The following is a 12,081-nucleotide window of genomic DNA, read 5'->3' as shown; positions in this document are numbered from 1 at the left end:
ACCCTGGGGGTCTTTAAGAGGAGGTTAGATGTACACCTTGCTGGGGTCGTTTGACCCCAGTACTCTTTCCTGCTATGGCAGGGGGTCGGACTAGAGGATCTACTAAGGTCCCTTCTGACCCTAGAAACTATGAAACTCCCCAGCTGTATGTGGCAGTCAGTAGTTTATAGGAAGAGTCAATTGTCACTTGACGGTCTACCCACTTACTAGGCAGGGGAAAGGCCAGGGGGTCAATCACCAGGTTCTCACAAGGGCAGAGTGGCCTAGAGGGCAGCCCTCTAGTTCTCCTAACAGAAGAGCTCACTTAAGAAGCTCTCCAGCCATAGGGCTGAGGAATGTATATGCAAGCAAAGTCCCGAACTATTTTTCTACTGGAAGAAATTTCTGCCAGTACAAATGAACATCTTTATACAGCCTGAGACAATCATATGTGCACTTAAGCCTCAATTCAGGCAACCAATGCATATATATATATCTCCAGAAGAGGAATATTAGCAGTGTCAGTAGGTGTTTGCAGGGTAAGGGTAAGACAGTTGAGACAAGTGAAAAATACAGGTAATTTTTTCTGATAAAGCAGAACAAGATTGTACAAGCTACCAGGTTGCTCCTGGAGGCACAATGCTTGTAAATTTAGACAACAATCTGCCTTTTAAAGACCAGCAAAGATACTTTTGCGTATAAGCATGTACAAAAACAAATGAACCAAACACTTGTAATTCTGTTCAGATTAGATTAGGGCCACTCTTGAGGAGCCAAGTTTTTAACTGTTATACACAACACCAATCCCTCATTTTGATGGAGCCTCGCAGGAAAGACACATAATGAGAGCTGTGTCACTTTTCCATACTGCTCACTACCTACTCCAAATGATAGGACTAGTATACCAGCTGATAAGGCTATCCATCAGGAACTAGATAAGAAACTGGATGGTAGGTAAATTAAAAGATACAAATGATGACTTAGAAATGACAGAATTAAAATAAGCATTTTTCCCATGCTTTTTTTTCCCCCAGCATTTTGGTGTTGACTATACCATATTTCTTGTTAGAAATAAGGGCAACACAGTATAATTTTAGCTCCAAAGATATTAAGATGTATACAACTTGAGTGAACAGATTCAGCAATATTTTTTTTACATTTCTGAATTATTTATTAGAGTAAATGCTACAATAATTACCTAGAAAATTCCACCCACCTCAGTTCTTTAGCTTGAATACTTACTTTGGTAAATAACTAATAAATCCTTTCAAAGGCAATATAGAGAATAACATGTACCTATTGATATAAATACCGAGCACTTGTGTACATCTACAGCTTACATACCAGTTGCTTGAACTGTACATAAAGGAACAGCCACAGTCACCATTTGGGGACGAGGAACAATGATGTGTTTTACAGATCCAGAAGGAGTTGTAGGTTCAGAGCTTTGTTGTGAAGATGGAACCTCACTATAATTAATGCTTATTGGAAGACTAAAGTCATATGCTGCCACCTAAAGGACAAAAAAAATAGTTGTGGTCAGTTTCTCATAGAGCAGATACATACTCACACTATTTTACCTTTTTATGTTTATGCCAAAGAAAATAATTTGCATATAAAAGAATATATGCAAAACTGCATAAGGCTCAGCTCAAAATCAGGTTTACTGCATTTTCGTATTGCTTCCTCACCTGAACTGAAGTCAAAGCTGTAATCCATCTCATACAGGAAAGGGAGAAAATAAAATTAGAGCTGTAGTTTAAGAATACCCAACTCATGCTCAAGAGAAGAGGTTGGCTTTTACAGTTTTCCTGGAACATTAGCAAAATGGTTCTTGTGGGCCAACGGGGAGTAAGTGTCAAAATCAAGAACCCTTCACAGAAAATGCCTTGGCAACCAACCATTATTTAAACTGATTGAAATCACTTCCTACTTGTGTGCTTTCACTGATATCAATTGCAGTAGCATTGCATGGGGAGAAAGTCATGTCAGGGAGTCATGTCTCAAAACATATATGTTTTTATAAGTTACAGCTAACTGAACTTTATCCAGAAGCCTATTTACTATCATCATTTAGCAGAATACTGGTATAATGTGATTCTATCAAAAGGCACATTTTAACAAATGCCCGCATTCTTTCTTGCCCTCTATTTCCAAATGACTTTTCAATGAGTGTCCCAAAGAGAGCACATTAAAGTAGTGAACTCTCAAGGTGGCAAAAGTATGAACTGCAAAGCAAAGTCAAAAGAAGAAATGAATGCATTACTTTTACAGTTAAATATGTTCAAAGACACAACTCACATCCTTCCAATTGTCTGATTCTGCATTCAGATTCAGCTGTCTGAATGCTTCAGAATGTGTGCGCTCAAAATTTGTGCATTCTTTAATACGAGAAGCTTCTTTTGAACAAACACACATGCGAATAGGGTGTTTGGGAGGTCAGTGTGTGTGTGGGGGGGGTGCGGGCGTGTGTACACACACACGCTACAGGGGTGGGAAAAGGAAAAAGAAAAGCAGATTAGATGGATTTTCTTTAAAATCACTAGAGTCCATTGGAACATACTAATGTTTTGAGTTTGGCAATGAGTAATTTCTAAAATCTGAAACTTCACTTGTTTAAACCTATTAAAGGCAGTAAAGACCCTAAGGTCTTTTAATTGTACCAAGTTTTAGTTTCTCCATCAAATATGCTTGAGGTATATTATAAAAAAAAACCTGCATAAAAAAATCTTGAACATGATCTATACATTTTTCTATTTTCAGCATCCAAGAGACTGCCTCACCTTTAAATTCGACTGGCCTAAGACCAGGTATTTGAAATCTAAAATGAAAAGGGCCTTTTTTCAACATATCAGAAGTTCCCCTCCCCTCTAACTATGCTAAAAATGCATACTTTAAGGTCACAGTTATAATGGAAAGCTAGTTGCTGCCTTAGCTATGGAGAGATTACTGCCTCTCCATAAATTTGAGGCTAAAAAGGCCATTTTATTTTGAAATTTGGAAGCTTTCTAAAAACTTTTAAGAGCCTCTTCCAAAAGCATCACCCATTATACCTAACAGAGAAAACAATAAAATTGTCCAGTGTCCACCTTTTTATCGAAGTTTTAAAGGACACATTTTGGTCAAGTACCATTTTTTAAATAAAAGAACACGCAAGCAGGATGGCTTTGTGACATTGCTGGACATTGCGACTTTGCTGGACATTGTATCAAAGATGGCTTTGTGACATTGGTTAAATATCTCTGCAGGTCTTACCTTTAATATAGGGCATCTTCAGTAATGAAATTAGTATTCTAATATAATAAAAAATGTAGTCTGTCTGTCTGTCCATAACACTTTATTCACACTCTGGTTGGTTGACAGAAACAACCAGAGTGTGAATACAGCGTTTGGACAAAAAGTAGCAGTGCAGCAGAGCACCACCATGATGGTGAGGACACAGGGGACAGTGCTCCCTGCAGGTGGCAGCAACAGAGTGGATGGAATGTGGGGGCTGAGCCCAACAGAGCTGGCCTAGACCCCTCCCCCCACCCTTGCTCCTTGGAGGTGGGGCAGAGGCACAGGGGAGAGCAGGGGCAGGATGCCGCAAGAGCGGGAGGGTGAGCAGCACTGGCCTCACTCCCCCACCCCTATGGTCCCTGCAGGTGGTGAGTACAGAAGCAGGTGGCAGGGTGGGTGGTGGGGATGCTGTGAGGGGGCTACTGTGAATTTTGGGGTGGCTGTAGCCCCCCCAAACACTCAACACCCCCACTGTCCACCTGCCCTGAGTGCAGCATGGCCTAACCCCCAGCCAGGAAGTGCCCAGCACCACTCCAGCCCCAGCCCAGTGGCAGCCCACCCTCACCCCACATGTAGATCCAGGGGCTCATGCCCCCATGCTCTCCTGGGGCATGTAGCGGCAGAAGCCACCCCGGTCCCATGCCTTCCAAACAAGCCACTCACAGCTCCATCCCATGCCCCACCCCAGCTGTGCAGCACCTGCCTCTGCCCCAGCCTCAGCCCCACTCCTTTCATCACTGTAGAGGCCTTGATCTGCCATCCCCATGCCCCTTCCCCCAAAACAGATTTACCAGCCAGACGCTGCTCTACAAGCTTCCTGGCTGCATATCAGCAATCGGATCAGTATCAACCAATATGGCTCATTAAGAAATGAGCATTTGTATCGGCTCAAAAAAAATCTATCAGTGCACCCCTACTATAAACTATAGCATAGCATTTCTCAACCCATGGGTTGCAACCCAAAAGTGGTTCACAAGAATATTTCAAAGGGTTATAAGCAATTCCTGGGAAATCACAGGTTTCCCTTTGTAGGTTGGCAACATTCCAGCCTGCAAGCAGCTGCTTGGGGCATGATCAGCACACAGCCAGGCTGGGTTGTGGAAGCTGGATGAAGGTAAGTATATAGGGAACAGGGGTTGGAGGGGCAGAGGTTGGGGATTGTCAGGGTAGTGGGGGTGGTATGAATGTGTGTGGAGGGCTTGGGGTGTGGGGGCAGGTGCCTGCCAGCACTAGGGTAAAGCAGCTGGGTGGCCAGATGCTGAGGCTGTGGAGGGGGGGGGGCAGGGCAGTGGCGACGGACACCGGCAGGGACAGGTGAGTGTAGGTTTGGACGAGCCATCTTTGCAAATGGTCCCAGTACAAAAAAAGGTTGAGAAGCACTGCTAGTGTATTTTTATACTGGACCCTCCATAGACACAGACCTGCCAAAGTATTGTTGCTTTAGTTAAGGTATCATAGATATTCTTCTTTTATATCTTTGTACTTCACAACCTGAGTTTACAAATATGCTTTCAACAAATTTTTGTAATGTGTGTTTATACAGGAAGCAAAGCGTATGTTAAGAAAATATGAAGATTGAAAACCAAATCACTTAAAGCTAAAATACATAACAACCTTATTTCTGACTGCTTATAGCTATCCATAGCAATACTGTCTCTAAGACTACGATTTTTTTTCCTTTAGGATTGGTTTTATATTTAGTTTATTTCAGTTGAAAGAAGCAGCTATGCATTTTTTATTTTTTAATTCTTAGAGTTCACTGACTCTTTCATGTACTGCATACTATCCAACCAGCAATGAAAGACAAGCTGTGCAATACCTTTGCCTCTCTAGCTACATATAAGCCATCCTGCTCAATGACTGGGCAAATTTAATCTCACGTACAATGATAAAAAATTACACCAAAACTACTGACCTGTTTTTATGTAAAATAATTACATATAATTACAAAATAAAATACATATTTTCTTGTTCCATTTCCTTTGTGTCTTTGACTTATTAGCTGTGCAATACCCAACCCATATAATGAAATCAATAGAGGTTTTGCATGAAAAAGTCATGTACTTAAAGACTACAATATAATATATAAGAAAATTAGACCAAAATAAAGACTGGGTTTTATTATTTTTTAACATTTCTTTCTCTATAGTCAATTTGTTACTGTATACTACATGTTTTCCTGAGCAAAAAATTACAAGTACCCAAACTCAGTTGGACATGCCAAGGAAAATCTTTGATACCTAGAGTCCTGCAGCCTAGAGCCTAGCATAAGGATCCAGGAATTGTCAGTAACTGCTCTTCTTTTGGAAGAGGATAACACCTGACAGCTAAAGGAGTGCACTCACAAGAAAAGTTAACGGAGATGGAATTGCCCCATGCAGCACCCACGACAACTGCAATGATACCTTATGAAGTTACTTCTAAAAATAGATTAAATTTAAGTGAAGATCTCAAGCTTTAAAAACCCAGACAGAAGTATGCATGCCCAATAAGTAAATGACTGGTTTCTTTAAATCATTTGCTAATAATTCCTAAAGCAGTTATGTCAACCCTAACTTTGTTCAGTCTTCAATGGAAGAATATATTCCATACTTCATAAAAGTATAAACTAACTAATCAGGGCAAGATTGTTAATGAAGCACTGCTTGTAGTTCTAGGGTTAAGGCAGTTTATGTAAGAATCAAGTCTCTTCCTAAAATTAAAATACTTGTTCCTTGAGTACAAAATTCATTTTTTAGGACTGTAATCACTTTCTGATTTTGAGTTAATTTTAAAAATGTAGTTTTAAAAAAATTAACACCCTATCTTAGAAAATACCTTTGTTCCTAATATAGATTCTTCAGATATCCCTTTTATTTATAGTGTATGGCAACTTTGCACAAAAGCTGATTTTGACCATTTTCTTTTTTTAATTAATGGTAACTTTTTCATCATTTAATGTTTCTACTTCAGCAGAGGTTGAAAAATAATGTTCTTTTGCAGAAGATTTTTGGGATGTTCCAAAGGCATGCTACTTCCTACTTGATTCTCAAAGGAAGTGAAACTAATGCTGTTTTCAGCAAAAATGTTGTTCATCGATATGGCTGCCCTGGAAGCAACCTTACTTTCACCTGTATTAGAGATAATAGGAAGTAACAGTCATTTTTCAAGATGGCCTTCTCTGGAATCTGTGTACAAACATTAGTTGTCACTACCTATTAATGGAGAAACATTTAGTTATGAAAAATAAAGGCAAAAGTCACTAGTAACCCTCCAATTTTCTTCTCAAAGTATACCTGTTGCACCAGATTCACCCAACAGGAAGAACAGAAAGAAGGTAGAACTTGATATCTGTATAGGCATATAAGCATGATGGAGGAAGACAGAAATTAGCAGCTGGTGCAAGAAAACAGCCACAACCTTCAGATTGCTTTGTACGGTTCCATGGTAAGATAAAAATAATACACAGGGGAATTTGCCCCTAAATAAATTAATTAAACCACATAAGGTCAATACTAAAAAGTCACCTATTATTCTCCTAGAGTTTCCTGTTTAGGGGTTATGCACAAAATTTTAAGTTTCAATGAAAAAGAAAATAGGAAGTCTCCAGGAAAAAAAAACAAACCCTAAATTATATTGGACTTCAAGTTGAGAATATATATCAGTAACTTAAAAGAAAAAATATTACACGGATATTATTAACTCTGGAACTTCAGAGCTGTAGGTAATATATATTAATAAAATTCAAACATGTTCAGGTACGATTTATGAAAATGCACATTTAATGCATCCAAACAACTTAACTCTTATGTCTAATGACACCATATGGGAAAATCCTTCAGTGAATCTGTGGAAAATCTGATTAGCTGAATTCAGGATTACAAATTAAATCGTGTGTTAAACATAACTTCATGGTTATTGTTTGTTATCACTAGAGGACAGAATTAAGAGCCCTGCTACCTGTGCTGCAAGGGGTGGTGATGGGGCTGGGAGTGGGTGTGTGGGTACAGGGGGATGAGGAGTTGCCTGCACTGAGAACATGGCCAAGAAGATGGGGGTTGCTCATATGACTGTCTGCCTATACTGGGGGGGCACTAGGCAGCCCTTGTGTTCGGGGGTTGCTGCCCCCAGGTCTGTGGCCTGACCAGTGCAAACCTCCCAGGTCTGCAAGTGCCAGGCTCCCCAAAAGTTGAACTATCATGTGTATTAAGTTCTGCTTACTAGCACATATGGGCCAGGAAAGGGATTTGTTTAGACTAGGGGTGCTCAATCCCTGGCCTGTGGGCTAGACATGGTCCCCAGGGCTCCCCATGAGTCCAGAAAGTTGGTGGAAGATAGACAGTGACAGTGCTCCCCTGCAGACAAACTTCTAGGTCTGTGTTCAGTCAGGTACCCAATCCCAGCACACAGGGCCAGCGGGACCCAATCCCAACATGAAGGAGTGATGCCAGGCTCCAGGGCCCTATCTCAGCACACAAGGGTCAAGAGGCAGCAGGACTAGGACCCAGAGCCCAATCCTGATACACAGCGGCCAGCCAAGACCCCCAAGGGCCCAATCTGAGTGTTCAGACCCCTGTTTTGGCACAAGGGGTCCAATTTGGCCTACTGGCGAGCCCTGCATCCTTCATCTGGCCTGCCAAAAGCTTGAGCACCACTTGTTTAGACCAAAGGTCAGCAACATTTTATCAAGCTTAGTTAGAGCATGGTGCTAGTGGGCACATCTACACGGGATGCCACGTCACCATAGTGACGTGCTATGGCAATGTAGCTTATCGCTACAGTGACATAGCATCAGCAGGCACAAGCCATAATAAATAAATATAATAACTGTGCACTGCCAGGATTGAGTACTTACTAAAGCAAGTACTAAATGACACAGTAACAACTGCACCATGGGGCTCATGCATAGACATTCCCAGTGACACCAAGGTCACAGGTTTGATTCCCCAGATGGACTAGATGATCTCTTGAAGTCCCTTCAAGCCTTATTTCTCCATGATAAGTATGATAAGATCAGGTCAAAATAATGCACTTCACCTGTAAAGCAAGCTGCTGCTTGCAACTCAGCCACTTCCCTTGCCATCCCCCTGCCACCACATTCCACCAAAAGTTGTCCTTGACCACCATTTCCCAAACCTATTGGGCGTCCTCATGTCCTCTACTAGAACTGCTACTGCCACTCACCCCCATTTTTGGATGCTGCCAATAGCCATCGCCAGCAGCAATATGCAATGATGGGCTAGGTAGCAAGACTGCAGTATGACAGTATGGCAGCACAGACTACCCAGAGGGCCTCCATTCTGGAAACCATGGCACCAATTCATAGATTTCATAGACATCAGGGCTGGAAGGGACCTCAAGAGATCATCAAGTCCAGCCCCCTGCCCAAAGGGCAGGAAGTCAGCTGGGGTCATAGGATCCCAGCAAGATAAGCATCCAATTCCCTCAAAGCAGGATGGTGCTGGGTGCCACTGATCCCCCCGTGACTGCTGGTTACTACTATAAGATAGATCAAACCTTCATGGGCCAGATCACATATCTTTACAAGCCAGATATGGCCTGCAGGTCACTGGGTACTGTCTCACGGTTTAGGCACATGGTAGTTAGGTATGCATGTTGGGGATTTGCCAGGGGGAAGAGGTAAAAGTTAATCCAGGGATTCCATCACCGAGCTGCCTATTGGTTGACTCATTTATAGCATTCAAGGCTGCTTTTTAGAAACTCCATAACATCTTCCATTATTTTTTAATCGCACAATAAAAAATACAGTACTTTATTATAAACTGCAGTATGGAATCAATGGGCTTGGTTATTGTGACCATGCTTGTAAACTTAGGCCAGTCCTTGTTGGGGGGAGTTGTTGGCTTGTTTTTTTAAGATGGCATTCCTAATGCCTTCTTTCTTAGGATGTTAAACTAAAACCAGTTTGGTTATTTCAGAGGTCAGTGTTGTCAATAAGTAATGATGACTATATTAAAATCAGGAAGAACTGGGTGTAGTTCTTGCCAAAAGAAGGCAGTAAGAATAAGAAGAGTCTCTAGAGGATAAGTGAAGATTTCTGGCACACAGGATGTAAATTGGGTAGGAGCAGATGTCCAAAAAGTGGCTATAAGATCAGGGTAACAGATGTTCAAATAGAGAAGTAGTGGATGGAACCAGCAGCTAGGAAGAATATCAAAGCTGGCTTTAATCCAGGGAAAGAGTTGGAAGGACAGAACAGATTAGATGTTTTTCAGTGTGAGAGAATTGGCAGTCTCAGATGAGAGGAGTAAAGGAGAATGAGATGAGATGAGATGACTCTGTCAGTATGTGAGGGGTGCTACGAAAGAAGAACAGTATATCTGCATTACAAAGACAGAGAGAAATGACAAAAAAAATATGATGTAGATTAATAATGATGACCAAGAAGCATTAGTTTCTGAATGTTTTAAGGTCAATAAGGACTTGAAGCCTGAGAGTTTCTGATTACAAATGAGAGATGCTGGTACTTGGGCTTCGCAGAAGTAGACTTTTTATTAGTATTTTACTTTGCAGGAGTTAAATTAAAGAAAAGATCGAGCATGCTGGGGGGTGCCTACAAATCCAGATGCTGCCTTCAGTTCTGCTATACTGGGCAACACATTTAGTTTTCAAAACAATCTTCATTTAACATTAGTCAGTGCTATTGCTTCAAGCTATCAATTGTTGCATTAACTCTCGGCGATGTTAGCTTGTGACCACCAGAGGGTAGTTAGTTGTAAGCACATTTTGGCATGTCTTCCCTTGTAATGAGTGAGCTGCCCCCTGCCAGGCAAACAATAATGCACTCACAGCAGAATAGCTGCATTGGTGGTACAGCATGTTTACCCAGAAGGACTAAGAAAGTTAAAAAATAAAAGCAAACTGAAAAAAAGAAAACCCTAAAAGTAAACTTTAGCTCACAAAAGCAGCACCAGGTAATTGTTTGCAAACCCAGGGCTCCTGTGGATGTTTTCCTTTAAAATAATAAAAAATTGAACAGTGATTAAATTCACCGTTCCTTTAATTTATTCCTAAGAGAATCATTATCTTACAACACCCCTGGGGTTTTTTCAGTGTTAAACCCCATTTTTGCAAACATTCAGCTCAACTGTTTAAATGTGCACAAGGCTAGAAGCACTTTTCAGCATAAATAAATTGTGAAATCCATTAATGTTTTATTTGCTATTGGTATTTCTGTTTTTCAGTCAATGCCTAATTGTGTAACCTCTACCTTTCTACAACTGTGTGAAAAGTTTCCATTCAGTTTCTAACGGTAAAAATGTGTCTGTTTGATATGGAAAAAAAATTTTTTTTGGATAAAAATAGAAAAAAGTTAAAACCTTCCCAGCTCAAAACTGAAAACTTCAAGGTTTCAATATTAAAAAACCCGAAGTCGTCCATGGAAAAACAAATAATATCTGGTCAGTTTGCTTGCTGTGCAAGTCATCTTTAGGTATGCAAAACCCCAGTGACTGCCTGTGATCATGGGTGGATCCAGAGGGAGATGCAGGAAGTGTGGCCACACTCCTCTTCAGCTATATAGGACATGAACAGTGAGCTTTCTGAACTCACTGGCTTATCACCCAGGGGGTGAGCCACACTGCAGTTTGTGGCAGAAGGCCACCTCTGTTTCTCCCCAAAAACTCTGCTCTGTGACAATTTGGGCCCTGGAGAGGGTACACACCTTACCCTATCTCTTTAGGTAACCTGGGCTGAGCTGGATACATTCCTGAGGGATGGGGGAAACCTGCTCCCTCTGCCTATGTGACTGGCATCACATACCTGGGTGCTTAGGCGCTCTGTTGTTCTAAGCAATGCCAGTCTACCCGGCAACCAGTGATGCATTTCAAATTGGTTGGCTGACAGCCAACAGGTGCTGGCCTCCAATGGACCAGGTAAATGATGTTACCAGGGCTATATAAATTAAGGACTGCCCAGGGGGAGGGTGCAGCAGCCACAAGGAAAACTCAGTGAGAGTGAGGAGCTGGACCATCTGAAACTTGCTCTCTCTCTCAAAACTCATTATCAAGGAACAGCCTGCCTCCAGAGGGAATCTCCACCTGCCTCTGGATGATACTTGTGAGTAAGCTACCTGAGATATATAGCTTGCAGTAACTCAGATGCGTGATCAATGGCTACTCCAGGCACCCTGTTTGCTCTATGGGATTTCTCTGATACTACTCAACTCTGTACCCTATTCCAACCCTACTCCTTGTAACCAATAAAGTTCTCCTTTGTACCTAGGATGGGTGACTTACTGGGAGTGGATCTAGATTCTGCCTTGGCGGTCCCCTTAGTTCAGCTAAGGGAGACCACTACTTGTGCTTCTTCTGACTGAGGGAAGCACCCCAAGTTCCTGAAGTGAGTCAAGTACCCTTGAGGGCTACTAGGTCTGCATTTTCCAGGGGGCACAGAGCCAGAATCAAGCCCGTCCCTGGGTGCGCTCCAGGAAGAGGGTTGGCCAGACCTGAGGTGCCCCCAGGGAGACAGTCAGAACCTGGAAGGTGCTCGGCCGCAGTGAGGTGGGTGGCTCAACGCAGAAGCACCACCTACTGGCCCACCACACATGGTGGTAGTGGTGGATGCAACAACCTGCTGTACTGAAGGCATAATATGGGGAAGGGAATAGACTGACTGAAAACCCTTGAGCAAACAATTTCTAATTTGTCAACTAGACAGCGTAGATAGCTAGGATGGCTGATGAGTATGACCACATGACGGTGGCCAACTTGAAAGAGCTGATGAAAGAGAGAAGACCTGATTAAAATCCTATGTGATACTGACTAGATTTCATAGACATTAGGGCTGGAAGGGACCTTGGGAGATCATTGAGTCCAGCCCCCC

At 42.0% G+C, this 12,081-nt stretch overlaps 1 protein-coding gene across 1 annotated transcript in view; it reads right to left on the bottom strand.

Annotated features, from left to right (window-relative positions):
* CFAP47 (cilia and flagella associated protein 47) overlaps nt 1-12,081 on the bottom strand; it is a 734,432-nt gene that overhangs the window by 609,533 nt on the left and 112,818 nt on the right. The window contains exon 22 of the mRNA XM_019528459.1: nt 1,324-1,492. Within this exon, the coding sequence (XP_019384004.1) occupies nt 1,324-1,492 (169 nt within the window). The remainder of the gene's footprint in view (nt 1-1,323; nt 1,493-12,081) is intronic.

Source organism: Crocodylus porosus, unplaced genomic scaffold, assembly GCF_001723895.1.
Source record: "Crocodylus porosus isolate Cpor-Errol unplaced genomic scaffold, CroPor_comp1, whole genome shotgun sequence".
Lineage (NCBI taxonomy): Eukaryota > Metazoa > Chordata > Crocodylia > Crocodylidae > Crocodylus > Crocodylus porosus.
Note: the sequence above shows the minus strand (reverse complement) of the source record. Positions and strands in the feature narration are given on the sequence as shown.